Below are 20120 nucleotides of genomic sequence, written 5' to 3'. Positions count from 1 at the left end.
CAAACTTGCAATCCTCCTGCTTCAGCCTCCTGAGTTGCTGGAATTACAGGAAAGTGCCACCATACACAGATAGAGTTCATTTGCTGTGTAATCCAGGTGTTTATATTTTCTGGCTATAGAAAGAAGGTTGTGCTTGTGACCTCCCTAAGCAGCCTATGGCAGTGGCCACAGTTAATGAATTAAGAATGAGCAGTTGACTCCAGAAAGTCCTATTAAAGTTTTCATGAAAGGTTTATCAAGTTCCTTACAGTTAGAACACCTTAGGTTTAAAAACTATTTTGAAAACAAAATCATTTCAAACAGGTGTGATGTATGCACCTGTAATCCCAGCAATTTCGGAGGCTAGAAAGGAAGATCGAAAGTTGAAGGCCAGCCTCAGCAATTAAGGGAGGCCCAAAGCAACTTACTGAGACCCTGTCTCAAAATTTTTAAAAAGCAAATCCACTTCAAAATACACTAATTATTGTTTGAGTTCCAAAAACTGTGCATGATGACTAAAAGGGTAGTAATTTATCTGCCAGTATTCCTGCTCTGCCTAATTTAGGTTTCAGTCACTGTCAGATAAAGATGGTGTGGAATGACAAAACCAGTTCTGATTCATTCAACACATGAGTGTATCTTAGGCACAAAACACCATTCACAGCATTGTCCCAGGTAAAATGATAAATAATCCCCAGCCCTTACCCTCAAGGATCTTATAACTTGGCAGGGGAAATAAGACTTGCACACAAATGCTTCACTACAAGGACGATAATGATGGCTGCCAGATGTTTGGGGAGAATTGAACAGAGCAAGGAAGGAACACAGAGTAAGGCAGCATTCCACAGTCAGCTAGGAGATGTGCATTCAGCAATTACAGGATGCAAGATGAAAATGGAGGAGAACAGCACCACCAGGGACACGTACAGGTGAAAAATCAGGTGGCACTATTTGTTACTTATCTCTCTTGTTGTTGTTGTTTGTTTGTTAGCTTTGTTTTGTTTGGGGCATGGAGTTTCTAATAAATAGCCTGAAATTAAAATTTAAAAATGGATGTAGTCTTGGTCAAAGACTGCCTGAGATGCGGGCGCTTAAAAACTAGCACTTGAGTTCCCATGTGTGCCTGTTTGTGGCTTCCTTTGCTGCTTCTTTCCCTTCCAAATTAGTTTGTGCTATCTTAACAGGATAGTATCTCCGGGGATTCCACCTTTTTTTTCCAGTATTGAAACAGAAGAACTAGAAGGGAATCTTTGGGGCTTCAAACAACAGAAAGAAAATACTATATAATTGAAAGAGTCGAGAGGCATTCTTTCTAACAGGCCTGGGTCCAGGAGCACAAATGTTTTAATGAAGCTCCAATCTCTTTCTTCCTCTCACTCTCTCACTTGATTTGTCTGTCTGTGTTGTCTGTCTCTGTCTCTTTATATTTATTTCTCTTCTTTTGAATTCAAATATCTCCCTGTTCATGTGGAAACTGCCGGCACAAAATATGACAGGGTTATACGCTCACAGCTGGGGGACTGGGAGAGAGAAGTAGGTGTCATCATTGTACACTATTGTACATGGTGTGCATTTACGTAGGAAGTCATCAAATGAAAGGGTGATTGATAGTTACACTGTGTACCAGGGCAGGTTTATATATGAATTACAGCATGGTTTTATGGAAGATCACAGTAAAACATCTTGTTCTTACAGAATCAGAATTGCATAACCATTTCCCAAAAGAGAATCATAAAGCATATTGAGGAAGGGGGACCATTTTTATCTGATTTGTACAGAAATATGTCTGTGTGGTATTTGGTAACCCTGAGTCTCCACTCTAGGTGCTCCATCTGGGGCTTAACTCTGAATGGCTCTGGTTGGGCTCTGTGCTCATCTTTGAACTCAGCACTTGGGCCAGAAGGATCTGATGCTCTGATTAGCCAGGCCTAGACTGTAGGAAATGGAATGGGTTCTCAAACCCAAGCTTTGAAATGTGCAGGGGTCTGTCCAAAAATAAATTGATGGAGTGTTCCACAGAAGGAGGAAAGTGGATATTCAGCAAAAGAAAACAAAACAAAAAGTCCTATACACCAGAAAATGTTGCTAATGATCTTTAGCTATCTTTGTGCTGGTTTTCTACACATAAAGGAACAGAGAACATTGGCCTAAAAAGAGCACCGTGGCCAAAGGGACATGGCCTATTTTAACAGAGGACTTGAGAGTTAAAAGATAACTTGGAGAGCATCCAGTTCAATCTCATCATTTTCCAGATGGGGAAACTAAAACTCAAGCAGGGGAATAGAAATGCCAAGGGCACACAGGTAGTTGGCGGCAGAGATAATAAACTACCCATCTTTTGTCCCTCCCAACTCCTCTTAAATGCAGTAATACTTTCCCATCATCAACAACAAACATCTGTGTCTGGTTTTCTTTCTGCCCTCAATTCTATGCAATATGGTTTTGGTGTGCTCCAACAGAAAGTCTCAGCAAGCCTTGAGTTAATCTCCTTGACTCTACTCTAGTTCCCAAGGACAAAAATATTACATGTCCTTACATAGGAATGAGAGCCACTTGTTGCTTTAATGGGCCAAGTTTTGCAGGAGGGAACACCTATAATAAAGAGCTTCATAATTGCAGTTGCAACCTGCTTTGGCATCCAGACTTTACCCCAGGATCCCCAGCAGAGAAAGAGAAAGGCATTCCTAATCTACAGGGAGACTTATGTGTGTCCCTTTCTCCTAGCAGCACCTCTTCCCTGCTGTTTCCTAACCCGCAAAAGCTTGTCACCAGCTCAGAAATGTCTCTGGAAATAGGTAGGAGGGAGCCTTACACCTGTCAGAGCTAGAGAAGAAAGTGTGCTCTGCGGAGTTCTCAGTTCCATCTCTAGCGACAAAAAGAAGAAAAACAATGAGTCCGAGGTTTTTGACACAGAGCTGCTGGAGACTGCGGTCAGTGTAGCCAGCTATAGCCCTAGTAACCCCTAAATACCAATGATGCAATGCTATCTCTAACGTTTGCTCTTGGCTTCTACTTCCCTACAGGCTAGTCCAGTGTCTAGCCCTATGGATAGGATAAATGTCTAGGTAAATGTTTTTTAAATCATGAATCAGACTCCGGTGTGTTATAGGTTTTTCTTAGTAAAAACTAGCACAAGGATGAATCAGGAGTAAAGACTAGGTTATCCCAGTGCCACTCCTTCCCTGGCTTCTCCTCCTCCTCCTGGTTCCCTCGCGTTCTCCCAGAGGGAAGAGCCAAGTCTCCGAACCTAGGGACTGGGAGCAGTCAGCACCAGTCATCCCAGGCTCATCCCAAGACTGCTGCCACCTATACCCATAATGTTGGTGTGGGTGTAGGAGGACAAGAGGCTTCCACAGTGAGTTGGGGGCAAGAGCTCAGCCTTCGCCTGCGACCCGAAATCCCTAGATTCCTTGGGGACCATGAAACTCCCATTGCGAGGCAACCTCCCCCCTTCCCCGGCCGCCCACCCACTCCCCCCGTACCTCAGCACGCAGCCCCTCCCTGCGTGATGATGCAAACCAGTGGGGAGGGCGGGCGCTGGGAAGGGTGGGGAGAAAAGGAGAGCAGGCGAGGAAGGGAGGGAGAGAGTGGGAGGAGGAGAGGGAGCCGAACGACCATTTAAAGCGATAGCAGTCCCTGCCCTCTCCCCAGTGCTGGGCTGTTCGAGAGCACAAGCCGCAAGCCCCGGCGCGAGCGCGGCGCACTGGCAGGCGAACCCAAGAGCGCTAGGCGCCCCAGGCTGGCGGGCGCCCTGGGACCCCTCACCCTGTCTGGCTGCCCATCCTCGGGCGCCCCCACCTTCGGTGCCTGCAGAAGTCCCTGGGCTTCCCCAAAGGAGCTCACCTCTAGGGGCCCGGACCTCCGGGAGCCCACCACCATCCCCTCCAGTGCCGCCGCCGCCACCACAGCAGTCCGAGCAGCATGGTCCAGCTGGGGAAGCTGCTCCACGTCCTGACTTTGATGAAGTTCCCCTGCTGCGTGCTGGAGGTGCTCCTGTGCGCGCTGGCGGCGGCGGCGCGCGGCCAGGAGATGTACGCCCCGCACTCGATCCGGATTGAGGGGGACGTCACCCTTGGGGGGCTGTTCCCGGTGCACGCCAAGGGTCCCAGCGGAGTGCCCTGTGGCGACATCAAGAGGGAGAACGGGATCCACAGGCTGGAAGCTATGCTTTATGCCCTGGACCAGATCAACAGCGATCCCAACCTGCTGCCCAACGTGACGCTGGGCGCGCGGATCCTGGACACTTGTTCCAGGGACACTTATGCGCTCGAACAGTCGCTCACTTTCGTCCAGGCGCTCATCCAGAAGGACACCTCCGACGTGCGCTGCACCAATGGCGAGCCCCCCGTTTTCGTCAAGCCAGAGAAAGTAGTTGGAGTGATTGGGGCTTCGGGGAGTTCGGTCTCCATCATGGTAGCCAACATTCTGAGGCTTTTCCAGGTAGGGGGGGGGCGCTCCCTCGGGTTGGAACATGCTTTGGTTCTAGGCGCTTTTAGCTTTAATAGCTGGTTTGGACTCCAGGGTTGCGGGGTCAGGTCGGCCTTCCCGCATTTCCACTCTGGAAATCCCGCCGAATCCCTCCCTCTCCATCCTAGGAGGTTCCATCTCTCCCCTGTCCACGCTCCACTCCATCCGACTTGACATTCTGGATTTATGGCCCCATTTACAAGAAGCAATCTGCGAAAAACAAGGCGATGATTTAAATGGGTTTGCATTAGAGTGAAATATGGTCCGAAAACCGGCTGGTAAAAGTGCTGGGCTCCTAGAAAAGCAGGTTAGGCGCATGGATATGAAAGATGAGAAGATGCCTAGAAACTGGGCATTTCCTAACTCCCTAGCGTCCCACCTGGAGCCACCTAAGAAACCTCAAGTTCTTTGGAAAATTTTGAGACGACCTTAAGGAGGCATTTCTTAAACTGAGGGGTCAGCTAGATGTGGATGTTAATAGCTTTTCTTTCTCGGGTTGGATTTCCGACCTGTAGCCAGTCTTCAACAGAGCCAGGGGCAAGATACGTGGGGGAACCTCCCCAAACGTGGAGATGCCACCTGCAGACGTGACCCCCCAATTGATTTCCTCCGGGCAATTTTTTTTTTTTTTTTTTGCACCATCTAAATTGCATTTGCAGTTCCGCCACTGGCAGGAGCTGGACGATCAGCTTTCTACTCTTGCCACTTAAGACCTCAGCCCAGAGATGAGCTCATGCTAACTGCGAAACAAAATAGCTTTCACTGCCTGCTCCCTCCGCCCCCTCGCCTTCCACCTCCCTAATTCAGCCCCCAACCCCAATCCTGGACTCTGATCTCAAAGGAAGATTCTCAGAGCAAGGCAAGAATGCGCCTGGGGCGGTGGGGTGCGCTTAGCAGGGACCCGAGGTTCTACTCCGGTTCCCGAGAGCCGTGGCAAAAATTGGAGGAAGGCAGATCCGGGACTGATGAGCGGTGGGTTCTACCGCAGTGCTCTCTCGCCTCCTGTTCCTGCAGCCTCTGCCCCGGGGCTCCAGTGCTGCATTGGGTAAAAATGGATAGCTTTGAGCTTCAGAAAATGAGTTTCAGAGTCTCGGCGACAGAGGGATCTCTTCTCCGTGTTTCTTCCTGTATGTGCATCTATCTCTGTCTCCTTGCTCTGTTTTCCCTCCCTTTATTATTTATTCTCCCCCTCAACCTCTGTTTTTCTCAAGAATCCTTTCTCAGTTGTAAGTTCTACATTCATCTCTGTCTTGATATGGCCCTTTCTTAATGAAAGGTTCTCTGTGCTTAATGGTACCCAAGCCTGGTTAATCCCTTCCCCAGATGTGCTTGATGTTCCTGGCACCATTATGCTGTCCAAATCTGAGAAATTGTCTCTTTCTTAAGAGTTTTCTCTAAGGGTGTGGGTTTCAGGAGGGGACTCCTTGTCAAACTCAGGATGTCACTGCTCACCTCCTTGGGTGCAAAGTTTGTTTTCAAGAAGGGGGGGCATTCATCCAAGGGGGCAGCCTGGCATGGCCCCTCTGGTCCTTAGAACAACCCTGATGCCTCCTGAGTGTACCAGTATAGACAGTCTCTAGATGTTTGTAAACCTTAAGTGCTTTGGGGTTAGATTAAATCTGGGTTGCTTGCTTTGGGGGAAGAACCTGGGGTTTTATAATCAAAACCCAGAAGTACTTCCCTTATCTCTGAGCTCAGTGCTGGACAACTTGAGAGAGCAGTGCTTGGGGTGATAATAGCATTTTCCTCTCATTCCTGGGGCTTGAAGGCACATTTTGTATTTAGCATTTTCAAATCATTTTGCTGCCTGTTTGTCTCTTCACTCAGAGCATTGAGCCCACTGCAGATGGACCTGTGGGTCTGAAAAAAGGGAGACACGTTGAAGTCAAGAAAGCCTTTGCAGGTTAAGCTCAGAACTGTTTGCTGGAAAAGATTACAGCAGGAACCAATTCCTCATCTTAGTGTTAGAACCTGAGGCAACTTATGGAAACAAACAGCTGATCTTACAATCAGTTTCCCCATTCCCTGAGCCCCAGAGAAGAGGAACTGAATGCCAGTGTGTGCAGTGTGGGTTGGGACTAAAACATTCAAAGAAAACACTGTCATTCCTCTAATTTGCAAATTGCAGCTATTCATCATGTTGGATTGAACAGCTGAGGGGAAAAGAGCCCCCCGTTTTCACCTGCATTTTATTGAGAAGAGGTTGCACTAACTTGTAGCTTGTGTTGCAAGCTAGATAGCCATTAGTTAGCCATTGCCCAAGTTGACGTGTGAGTGTATGTGTGTGTGTGTGTGTGTGTGTTTCTTTCCCAGTGGTTTTTTTTTTTTTTGCATGTGATTTCAGAAGCTCCTAGCATGCAAGTCCAGCCCCCAGCTTTCCAGCTTCTGACAGCCTGCAAAATGAGTAAGGAGAATAATGGTGCACGGACCCCATTGTTCATAAACACAATCAGAGAATGAAGAAAAAGAGAATAAGTGAATCTTCTCTGGGATTCCAGGGTTCAGCTCAATTAAAATTGTCCTATAGAAAATAAATTCCTCCAAATGATTGAATTCTTTACAATGATTTGAGTATTCTTTTTCCCTCTGATCCCTCTGGGTTGCTGGGGTGTGAGGTGAAGCCAAACTAATCAATTGAGGTATAAATCTATGGTGAGCTAAGTCTCTAGCTTGGGAGAGGAAATTCTCTGGGACTAAAGTGTGGGGGTGTTGGGGAGCAGGAGAGAGTAATGAGATAGCAATAGATGTAACAGCTGCTGCTGCTGCTGCCACTGGCAAAGCATTGGGATGAAGTTCTTTGCTGAAAGTGAGGACCTGGGTTTGAATGACTACTAAATAGTGTCTTTGACTTGTAATTCTCATTTGCCCCTTCCTGTTCTGGTCCAAAGATAACCCAAAGATAGGAGCTGAGCAACTGCCCCCTCTCTCTCTCTGCTCTACAGCCACACTGAATAGGTTAGTAAATGACATGGCTGAGAACAGGAATCATATCCAGTGGGTCTTCCAAATCCAGGAATTTGAGGCTAATGAAATTAGTGTGTGGCCAGGGCTCTGCCAAGTAGAATTAAATCAGTACCACTGCCTTGCAATGCATTTTCAGCCTGGAAGCATCAGGGAGGAATTTCTGGAGATTTGTATTTGAGCCTGTGCAAAATAATACTCTCTTAATGCTAAGAAAGATTAAACATAAATTAATATTGACTATGAGTAACATATTTTGAGAAAATAATCACATAGTGGGGATGGCTTACAGTTGAGAGGTTATATAATTTGGTGACCAAAGAATAAATCTCCTCTGACCACTGTTTTATGGGTTGTAAATAAGATATATTATACTGGGAAGTAATGGGAACATTTTTATTCAAGGCTCCTCTGTTATTGACTTGAGAGCAAACACTATGACAGTATAAATAACTTTTGCTACATCCGATTTTGAATGAACAGTATTTTACATGTAGTGACATGGATCAGAGTATAGACTTGGAATTGAATAGCATCTCTTCCACTTGTCCTCTCCCCCAAACTAACTAGATGGAAATAATGGTCAACTGTATCCTTATGGGAGCATATGCAAATATAAGACCGTACCAAAATTGACATACATTTGTAAATGTGTTAATATTTTTTTCATCTGCTCATTGAAAAAAATACAATGTCAAACTTCTAGGATAGTATTTTATACATAAGTGCTTACACTTTCCCTTCCTTTCTACCCAGCTCCCACTCTTCTCTCTCTCCCCCTGTTCTCTCTCTTATGTAATAGAACAGAACTCAGCTCCTGGGGTAATGTGGTATTACTATAGTGGGGAATTTTTTTTAAAGGCAACTCTATCCTACATATTTTTTAAATTGCATAAATATAGGTGTCACTGCCATTTGGAATAATCTGTATAACAATCTCTGACTCTACATTTACTGGGTTTTAGGAAATTTACCTAACAGATGGTGAGTGGGAACTTTTTAAAGGGGCATTTTTTAAAAGAGCAGAGAGGGAAGGAATGAAGACATGCACCTGCTATATTTGAAGAGACTTCCTTGTGTATTTTATGTATATGCAACCCATATAATTAGGATGTCTTTGGGCATTTTTCCCCTGGGGAATAATTGAAGCAATGAGCAAGTTTACTTCAGTTTCACAAATGTTTGGAGTTTTGGCAAACGACAACTGCTCTATTTTTTGTACCTACCTGCAGATTATGTCTTATTAGATATAAAACACCATAGGTAGGTTACAGAGTATTCTGTAGTCTTTCTTAATCCTGCCATCATCAGGAAGTTAAGTTACCCTCAATAAGTCACTTAATTATTCTTCACTCATCTACTTCATTTGACTTTTCTCTTTAAAAAATGTAGTTTCTAATTACATATATAGAGCATAATTTTTCATATCTCTGGTTGTATACAGAGTATATTCACACCAATTAATGTCTTCATACATGTGCTTTGGATAATATTGCCCATCACATTCCACCATCATTTTTAACCCCTGTGCCCCCCTCCCTTTCCCTCCCACCCCTCTGCCCTATCTAGAGTTTGTCTATTCCTCCCATGCTCCCCCTCCCTACCCCACTATGAATCAGCCTCCTTATATCGCTGTCATATGTAAATTTTAAAAATTAATTAAAAATGTAGTTTCTAGGAGTGTCTCCTCTTTTTCTTTAGATTGGAGAAAATTTGCTCTTATCAAAACCTTCAGACACATCTTTCCAGTTCCCTGTTAGAACTTTCAGTGAGTTTGGGAGAATTTAAAAGGGTATTTTCACATAGCTGACTTGGTCGTTATTTACTAATTTCCCATATTGAGACTTTTCGGGAATTCTTTTATCAATCTGCTCCTCCATCATATAGATCAAGGATGGTGGTAGAGAAAGTGACCTTGTGGGAGCTAACTATGTGGTCAAGACAGGGTAGGAGAACTCTGGAGTTTACAGTTTCATCTATCCAGTGTTCCATCCCATCTCATCTTACAACAGTATTAGGTTTCTCTTTGGGGAAACTGCTAAATAGTGACAGTCTGCCTGTGTTCTTGGCCCCAGAGATGAGTCACTTGTCCCAGGCTGAATAAATCTGTTGATTAATTCAGTTGTAGGTATCTGACTATCTAGACCAATCAGAATCCTCCCCAAGACATATCTGTCAAAGAAAAGTGGGAAAATTATTTCTTCTCTCTGGAATTTCCAAAATGGAGTTGATGGGATGCTGGGGCAGCCAGTGACCATCCAACTCAGGAAAACACTTTCTGTAGCAAAGACTCACACTGAAGTAAATGGGGCTTAATAGTAGAGAGAAAGCTGGAGCCCAGCTGACCTGGAACTTATAAGTCCAATTAGCACTGAATCTAGATTCACCTCTAAATTTTTAGTACATGTCTTTAAATTAAAAAAAAAATTCCTCACTATTTGAGCTTGATTTTTGCCACATACAATTGAAAACAATTGATTTTCTACATTAATGTAACTTTCACTGACAGGCATTCATTAAGTGAAGAATAACATACATTTTTTGTGCTTTAAACATAATCCTTCTAGCCCTGGTTTGGGATCTTCAGGAGTCTACATCCTTTCTTACTCTTTCTAACATATATTACAATTTCTTTAAAGCATTCATTAGTACATTTTTCCTATCTTGATGCAGTTCAGAGAGAGGGCAGATACTTTTGATGTAAACTGTAACCTATGGGCCTCTTGTCTAGAAGCTTTGGAACTGTACTCAGTTCCCTTCATTAAAGCAAATCTTCTGTTGATATCCCCAGGGCACAGAAACATTTTCATGGCATAATGGAATACAAAGTATATTAAACTTCTGGGTCCCTATACAGTAAGCAACAAGCCTGACTCTACTTTGGTCCCCTTTTCTTTAAATATGCAACTAAAATCAGTTGCAAACACATTTTCCCAACAACTAAATTGCATATATGGTTAATATTTAAGAGGATATTTATGCAATATATATATACATATATATAGCCAGAGTAATTAACTAATGGACCTTAAAAATTGATACAGTAAATATAAATGTTATATGCATAAAAAGAAAACCCTTTTGTAGGAAATATGTATCTGAAAAGAGTATCATAATTCTTAATGTATGACATGTTCATGTTTGACAACTAACCTTCAATTATGTTTACTACTAAATGTTTCTTGAATCAAGTTCTTAGATTATAAGATCAAAAGTGAAATATATAAAATTACAACAGTATAGGCTACATATCACATTTTATGCAAATAAGAGTTCTAATTTTTTTTCAATAATAGTAATAGTGACCACAATAACAATCTGAGTCCTCAGTACAAACTGAGCCACTGTGCCATGTACTAAAAATATCTTCTTCCCGTTTAGTTCTCACAATAGTCTTAGAAATGTACATATTGTCATCTTCATTGTCCAGCTCGGGGGGAAAAGGAAAGTAATTTTTATAACCCAAAGTCACCTAGCTGGTGAGGAGCAAAGTCTGGGTTCCAACTTCGTGTTTTCTGATAACACTCAGGCTGTTAATGACTATGTATACTGCTCAGTCATTGCACAAATGTAGAAATGATTAGCATAATTATAGATTTGCCTGCCCTGAAAACATAGTGGTTAGAAGACATCAAAGTTGCCAGTTACTTCTATATCTATTTACAGAAATACTGTATTTCACTTCTAAGACAAAATGAATTCTGTAGGCCCATAGAAACTGAAACACACAATCTCATATCTCCAAATATAAGGTTCCTCTTCTCTGTTAGTCACCAGGTAGCCCATTATGCAGGCTCAAATCTACAGAATTTTCATTCAAATAAATGAGAAGAAAATCTTCCTTATTGTCCTGATTCAGTGCTCATCATCATGATTGTTGATGGCTCTTCCTAAACTTTATTTCTTTCACTCCACCCTTTCTACAAACCTCAGTGGAGAAATCCATCATGCAGATACATATGCAAAAGTGAGAGGAACGGATTAATACAATTGCTCAAAGTGAAGTTGACAGAGCACAGGAAGTACCTCCTAATAAATGCAGCACTAATGTTTGTGTGGGCTGTGGAGGGAAGGATAGGAGAATTTTCATTTTAATGGATTATTTTGCCTCTTGCTATAAAAGTGCTGCAGCTTAATAGTTTTATAATTGGCCATTTACAAAAGTCTCCATCTCTGGGTGTTGTGTGTTCTCCATTCCGAGCTGCTGACTTTTCCTCTGTGTCTTGGTGGAAGGTAGCAACTTAGCCACTTATAAGGGCTCAGTCCTTCTGCATCATTGTTTAGATGGAAATATTTCTGTTAAAGTAGTATTTAAACATTTTTATCATGTTTGAAACTTGAGTATGCTATGAAGGTATCTGGTCAGGCAAACATCATTGAGGCCATTGCTCATGAGAAAAACATAGTATCAAGAGAATTATCAGAATTTCCCTATAAGGATTAATAGTCAAATCCTGGAATTAGACAGACTTGGACTGAAATCATTACTCTCCACTTAATACATGTCTGACCTTGATCAAACTGGTATCACACATTTCACCAATTCCTTCATCTTTGAAATGTGGACAATAAAAATTTGCCTGTCTGACAGAGTAATTGTAAGAATTGCATGAAATATGCATGGAAATATTTTAGCACTGAAGTTGGCATAAGTGTTCTATAAATCTAAAAGCTATTCTTTTATTATTATGGTACTATCATTAAATGTCACTACTGCTTAAATAATCACTATTGCTAAATTTGCTGTAAAATGACCCTATTACCTATACTGCATTTCACTCTTTTCTGTTTTCTTTTTCTTTGAATGGAATGTCTGGGGGGCTGGGGTAAGAGAAATACTTTATTGATACTGTTCCGTGGAATGAGAATTTTCATGCCCTGATTAAAACAGATCACAAATTCTGTGAAGTTAAGGTAGCAGAGAAGCTAAGAGCAGTGGAAGTTAGCCAGACCCAAGTTTGGATTTCTATGCAACACTTTTATAGCCGCAGAATTTCTGGAAAATTTCTTAAACACTTTTTCTCTCTTAACTCCTATTTTCTTCATCTACAACCTAGAAATATATATTAAACCCCTTCCATGTGTACTTCCATGGACATATCAATAAAAAGCACACACTTTCTTTCTCTGTCTCTCTCTTCTTTCCTCTCTTTCAGCTTACACTAGCATGTGTGAAAACAGATGGGTGTTATAAATAAATCCTATGTTATATTGGAAGTTGTGGGATAAGGGAAGGAAGAGAACCTGGAATGTGCTGAAGACTGCTGGGTCAGCCCTGCTGCAAGGGTTTACATGTAGCTCCAGTTTCAAATAGTGTGGTCAGGGTGGCCTTGATAGGGGGACATGAGCAATGACTTGAGGTCAGAGTTGGTGGAGTGGATTTAGGAGAACATTGCTGCCTGGGAACAGGAACAACCAATGTTGAAATTCTAAGGCAAAAGTGGGCCTGGCATTTGGAGAGATATCCAGGAAGCCACTGTAGTTGTGCAGAGTCAATGGAGAGGAAGAGGCAAAAGGAAGACTGAGGTCTCAGGTGTGATGGAGACAGTGTTAGGCCTTGGAGGTCATCACAAGCACTTTCTTTTTTCTATATGTAGACAACCACAGGTAGGATCCAGAGGTTTGACATGATTTCTTTTGTTTTAAAAGGCACTGTAGTCAGTATTGAGGATAAGGAAGGAGGAATGGAATCAGGGAGAACAGATAGCAGCTACTTCTAAGTGTTCCTGAGATAGATGATAGTTTAGTGGCTTCAGCTGGGATGTTGGCAGCAGACATTCCAAGAAGTGGCTTATTTGAAGTAGTATCCCCTAGTAGATGGAATGTGGGATATGAAACCAAGAAAGCCAACAAGGATAAATCCAAATCCAAGATTTATAATTTGATTATCTGGAGCAGTGTCAATACTATCATTTGAAATGCAAAAGACTCTAGGTGGGGCAAGTTTAGGAGTTTAAAGATCAATTTTGAAGATAGAAGGTTCAAGATAGTTTCCTCACATTCAGGTAGAGATGTCAGCTAGACAGGTATGCAACTTTGGAAGGAAGATCTGAACAAGAGGTAAATTTGTATAAAATGGAGATTTTAAGGATGATTACAGGGCTGGGATGTAGCTCAATGGTAGAGCCCTTGCCTAGCATTGAGGGGTCCTGGGTTTGATCCCCAGCACCACCTCCACACACAAAAATAATAATCACATGAAAAGGTTACTTCCAGCATTGAACACAGTTAGCACTGTGGGTTCTGAAAAATCCATATTAGCAAAAAATAATTATCACAAATGAAAAAGAAATTATGTAGTTTGTTTTCTTGGTACAACTGAGCACAATGGTTTCACATTATTCTACTAATATTTAATACACAATTATTTTAGTCAGATGCCATTAGGACAAACACTTAGAAGAAGCATTTAAATTTCCTTCCCCCCCCCCCACGAAATTGTAATTGTAAACATATTCTGTAAGGCTTAAGTTAGTTGTGATTGGGTACTTCTTTAATGAGAAGCAATTTAGAGCTTTTTAGTTGGGAGTCTACTATTTATTATAATAATAATAATAATAATTATTATTATTATTATTTGCCTCATTAAACTTGGTTGAGAATTAGTCATCTCTGATACATTTGCTAAGTTTAGGCAGTTACCCAGGTATTCAAGAAGAAAAACTATGCCTGCCTTAAGATACCTCTTTGGATACTTTGAACAGTTCATGAAATTCATAAATTTTATTAATATCTTATTTTTTAAAAAGTACTTATTTTTTGGTGCTTGGGATTGAACCCAGGGCATAGTGCCTGATTAAACCTGTACTCTCCTACTGAACCATGATTCCAGTCCTTCATTCACCTTTTAAATGAAAACTGGATAGGGAAATTTTATCTCCCTGGTTTAGATTCCCTTTAGATATTTATATACCCTTAATAGCCTCTTTGGCTTCACCGAAATTTTGTTCCTTATTTATTTGGCTACCAGATATTGGTCTAAATATGTACTTATACTCAGAATTCATGACCATGTTGTCTCTACTCATCTATAATTTTATTTTACCACTATCATTATGTAAGCTATATTTTAATTGTAATTATAACACATTTTATATCAACACACATCCATTTCTAGTGTTCAGGGGGAGAGCAGCATGTAGTAAATTTTATGAAAATATAGCATCTGAAGAACAGAACAGAGGGTAATTGTGTAATTCTGTATTCACTATAATTAAGTTCAGTGGAATTGGCATAATAGAATTAAGATTTAAAAAAAAACACACATTGAGGCACCGTGGCTCCCTCTCAGCCACCCTTTTTATGCCTCATCACACCGACTTAGCATCTTTTTATATAGAAATAATAAAACAGGCCAGTAGATAAATGACAGGCATAAGAGTGTACTAGGAAAATGAAATACTGCTTTTGATTTTGGAAAGACCACAGTTACTAGCTTCTCTGCCTACTGGGACCACCATTTCTGGAATAGTTAAGCATAATGTCAAATATACTGTCTCACCATCCCCCTTAGTAAGGACATATTTATATTTTAAGCTTTGCTTCTTGCTTTTTGATAATTAATTAAGAAGATTATCACAAGACTGCATCACGTAAGGCTGATTTCATTGTTATGAAATGATAGGCAGCAGCTTTCCCTCACCTTCCACTCTTCAATACCACCACACCCCTCATATACTTGTCCTGGACTTGAAATTTAAGTTTGGACAGCAAGAATGACTTCTGGGAAAAGTTAAAAAGTTGCACTTTTTAATCTTGGGGAGCCAGTATAGCTATGGTTAAGCATTTAGGTACTAAACATGGCTCAAATCCCTGCTTTTACTTGCTAACTGCTTAACAAATTCCATGGGCCTCTCACTATTCCTACCTGAAAAATAATGATAATAATGGTTCTATCCTCCTAGGACTTTTTCAGGCTTAAACAAGATTATCAATGTCAAGTGCTTAATACAACACCTACAGCCCAGGGGAGTTGATTGTTGATTTATCAGTAGTGTTATTGCTATTTTTTTCATATGTGATCAGTCTTATGCCTTATTCCATTACTCCCTAACCCACATACCTGTCCTTTCCCTGTGCAAGGGCAGGGTTGTCAGAGAGTATTTGCTTCCCAATATCTGTCACCTAGTCTTCACTGGTCCACAGCATCTGTTGCTGCTCATTAAAGCAATCTCTTGTTTAAGAAGGAAAATTGGGTGTTAGGGCAAGTTAGAGTCAAGGAAAAAGACTTTTCTCTTCTCATCACCTAGGGAACCACTGAGGAAAATATTCAGGCAGAAAGGAGCATCAAGCAAAGGGAAAAAAGCTTAATTATATAGTTCTGTAATTGAGGCCAAAGTCAGACAGACAAAAATTGAATTCATTCCTATCATGTACTGACATTGGGTCTTAGATGCCTATTATAATCTCTGCAATCCTGAGTCTACATCTAAAAGAAAGGAATAGTAATATTAGGGCCTACTGCATGCTGCTATTGTGAATAATAAAAGAATAAATCCTTTGAAAGCACTGGGTATATGGGTTGGCATATAGTATGTGCTCAATCAATGTTGGTTGCCATGACATTTTTCCATGACTAACATTATTGCTCAGTAGGTCCTTCCTTTTCTTGAATTTCACAAGATCACTTGGATAATCAACTTTATATTTATTAAGCTTCACTTACAAGTAATGCCTCAGGAACCTGGAAGTTCTTCAGTTTGCCCCGGTCAGGGTCAGCTCTAGGTGTGGGCACATCAGTACTACCACTAACACATCATGTTTGTCACCATCTTCACCACACTGACTACACTAAGCACATACTCTGTGTCACGTAGGAGGATTGAACCTGTATAGGCTTTATGCCCTTTGTTTTCACATGGGTAGGAGAAATCCTTTTCACCTGTAAAGGCAGTAAGGCATTGGAAGGCTATACATGACCCACAGTAAAAGAGATGGAGTCAGGATATTCAAACTCTGACTCTCTGAGCTCAGTAGTCCTAAAAATGTAGTTTTCCTACATCCTAGTGAGAAGATCACCTTTCAGCCACTCCTGTTAGAGAAGGTTCTTGATGCCCATTTCTCTTTAGCTCCTATGCCATCCTAGTGTCAGAGCTGATAGGAGGAGAAAAGAGGGTCTCTTCAAAAATCAAAGGGAACTTCCTCCCTTTAGCCTTTCCTCCAACAGCTAGCTAACATTTTATTTCCTTCTTAAGAATCCCTACATGTTCATTTGGGGACTTACTTTGACCTTTCAGTATTTTTACATCCTACACATGACTCATTCACTCTATCTAAAGTTAATTTATTTGTGGTCAAGTGTGAGGTCTTACTCATCCTGGAGTACAATTATCTCCTGTAGCATCTAACTCTATGCTTCTTATCTTATAGGGGTTCTGCAAATATTTATTTGAGTTTTGTTGAATTGTGTCCAATAGTACATTAAAAGTTACATAGAAAATTCTTTCTTAAAAGGTGACATTCAAAATATATTTATAGCCTTTTTATAGGAGTTTTAACTCATGATTCTGCAGACACTTTTTTCTCTGTTTACATTGGGTATAGGTTGAATATCCTTAAGTGTAAAACCTGAAATCTAAAATGCTCCAAAGTCTGAAATTTTTAAAGTATCAATATGGCACCACAAGTGGAAAATCCCACAATGGCCTCATGAGTCATTTTCAAAACATAGGCACACTATGATATTATATAGATTTACCTTAACACTTGTGAATAGCTGTACATAAAGCATAAATAATTTATGTTTAGACTTGGATTCCATACTAAAGATATTTTCATTATGCAAATATTCTAAAATTTGAAAAACCAATCTAAAATCCATGTTCTGGACCCAAGTATTTCAGATAGGGATCCTTAACCTGTAATCCCTACTACCTTATTTAATATATACTGATAAACCCTAAGTTTCCTGTAGGAATTTTATGAATTTTCAACTGATTTTAAGTTAGCTTGTTGCTTGTGTTGTTGATTTATCCATTAGGAATGCCATCAATTGATCATGGCAGAGTTGGTATAGTGTAGGGAGATGCATCTTAAATCCATAAATTTGTCTTCTGAAGAAGTAACATGAAGAACTAGAGTCTTTTTATATTTCTGGAGAACATCAATTTTTCATATATAAATTTGCTCACTTAGGAATATAAAACTGTCTTAAGAAGGCTTATCATAATATGTTCATCTTCCTTTTACCAATCTTAATGGGAAGAGACTAGGCTGAATGAAGAATGTCACTATGGCATGGATCAGGGACCATTGGATAGGAGTCAGTGCCTTGGGTATGTTTTCTTGTGTATTTGTTTCCTCCCTATTAAGATCAGATAATGCCTTAAGTGCTTTCTGGATGCAAGGAAATTTTCTGACCTCTATAACTGGATTGCGTCATTTCATCCCAGATAGTCATACTGTAAAAAGACATGATAGAATGATCCCCACAGTGCATACATAGAACAGAGCCTCAAAAACAGTTAAATGCACATGTTAACCAATGGTGGAGGTGGATCTTGAGCTAGGTCTACATGACTGACAAATCAGAGGTTTTTAGCACTGAGATAAAGTTGTGTGTGACTCTCTGAGGGTGGATTCATTTCTATACTTTTCTTACTCTTTTTGTAATTAACTCAGTGTGATTGTAAGTTCATAAGGGATAGGAGGAATTCCAGGCTATTCAATAGTATTTTCCTTAGATATAGGTGAGGGTTATTTTATGACACCAATTCATTCATTCATTCATAATGTATTGAATACCTACATGTGCAAGGTCATGCATTGTAGTAGTAAGCTCCCTTTCCTTAAATTCTTCCTCAGCAGACACAAAAGTCTTGGACTGGTTCACCTGATATACAGAGGGTTTGGTGCTGGGAGCCTAAGGAGGGGGTGTCTCATTCTGACAAAACCAAGACTGTTAATGTACCACATTCTGATGTTGTAGTACAACAACACACTTACCTTACTGTTTTTGCCTGGGATTAATGATGAAATAGATTCAAATTTGAACATGGAACATGCATGTATTTATGGGTTGATGGCCCTACATGCATATGGACATGTGACATCAGCTGACAGCTACCTGCCATCCACCATGACTACTTTCTACAACCTGGGAAAGTTATTTTCTTATTTCTCCAAGGGAAAAGCACTTGAAAATGGCACAGGGTCCAGTGTCCTAGTGAAGACATCATGGCTAAAATGATGGATTTTCAAATATGAATCTGTGACCTGTATGAAGTAGACTGATATTTTAAAAGTAGAAAATGAAATTCCTTTACAATTCATGGAGGAAAAAAATAGCTACTTCATAATTTCCTGATTTTAAAAGTTTCATATATGTATACTTACATGTGCAAGGTCATGTATTGTGGTAAATAAATATATATATGTATATATATATACATATATATATATATAAACAACTTGAAATTAGTTTATATACATATATGTGTGTGTGTGTGTGTGTGTGTGTGTTTGTCTTCTGATAGCAAGAAGTAAGTGAAGTCATAAGCATCTATACACACAGGAAAATAGCTGATTCAATTTAATTTATTAACTTGCTTTTTTGTAGATTTGTATCTATGATTTTCTATCTGAATAAAATATTTCTTTCACTTTCCACCACAAAATTACATTAAGACTAATATAAACCTGTTCCAAATATCTTAGTGTAGTTTTAATTATTAATAGCTTTCACAAGAATGGAATCACAAACATACCTCCAAAAATCATTCAAAAGTTTAATTATTGAAATTTTACTTATACTTATTTACATTTGTGAATTTTAGAAAGTAAATATTTAATCATATTTACTTGTTTCTGTCCTTCTGATTGAAGATGGCAAACATTGAAGGAAAAAAATTAAAATTAAATATGTATTATTCAAAATCATCAAAACTGAATAAATGCCAAAGACATTTAAGTAATTAAACTTTCAAAGGGCACTTTCTTGTGGTAGTAGTATTTATTCCTCTGGAGGAATTCATCCTGAAGCTCTACTGAGACTTTTGGGACACCCAGTTTAATGAGCAACTACTATTAGTGTGGGACAAAGAGTACTAGGGGTTCCAGAGATGGACATAAAATAATAACATTATAACCAATAAAAATTGCAAATCCTGTCAAATAAGAAAACAGAGAAATAAACCACACATTAGAAATAGCAGAGATATTCAAGTGTTAATGTGCCAAAAAAAAATCACATGGTAAGCACCCTTCCACAGTTGGACAGGTGCAAGGTCTAGGAGACTGTATTTTTGTTGAACATCCTCTGGAGGTTCTCAGACAGATGTTGATGTCTCAGTTCACAGTTGCCCTCAAATTTTATTATGCATCACATCTACATGGAAATCTTGTTCAATAAAAGCTTTCTGGGCTGTACCCTTAAGGTTTCCAGATCCCCAAGTTTGTACCTCTGAGCAGTTCCCAGGTGTGACTGGTGTTTCTGATCTAGTGATCATACGTTGAGAACCACTTGTTTATGGAGAACATCTTCAGTGTAGGATTCAGTGTGCCATGAGCATTGTTTACAGAGAGGTTTAGGAAGGCAAAGGGAGGGTTGTACCCTAAATTGGCCATAGATAATAATACCAGATAAAATTTGTTGATCCAAGCAAGATTACAGGAAATTTACCTGCATTAACATTTAATTCTTTAACTAAGGTATGGAGATATCCCTCATTTTTCCTACTTTATAGGGTGCCAGAGAAGTTCATTAATTTGCTTGA

The 20120-nt window shown here is 40.2% G+C and overlaps 1 protein-coding gene across 8 annotated transcripts in view; it reads left to right on the top strand.

Moving 5' to 3' along the window:
- Positions 1-3551: 3551 nt before the first annotated feature.
- The window catches only part of Grm7 (glutamate metabotropic receptor 7), an 825658-nt gene continuing 809089 nt past the window's right edge, over positions 3552-20120 (top strand). For 6 of the 8 annotated variants that reach the window (XM_078033532.1, XM_078033530.1, XM_078033534.1 and 3 more), the window contains exon 1: positions 3553-4419. In XM_078033532.1, coding sequence (XP_077889658.1) covers positions 3901-4419 — 519 coding nt within the window. In that variant the 5' untranslated portion in view covers positions 3553-3900. Of the gene's footprint in view, positions 4420-20120 lie in introns of all 8 variants that reach the window. The other 2 variants (XM_078033535.1, XM_078033536.1) reach the window with 1 other exon arrangement.

Source organism: Ictidomys tridecemlineatus, chromosome 16, assembly GCF_052094955.1.
Source record: "Ictidomys tridecemlineatus isolate mIctTri1 chromosome 16, mIctTri1.hap1, whole genome shotgun sequence".
Classification (NCBI taxonomy): Eukaryota; Metazoa; Chordata; class Mammalia; order Rodentia; family Sciuridae; genus Ictidomys; species Ictidomys tridecemlineatus.
This window is presented reverse-complemented; position numbering and strand designations above follow the sequence as displayed.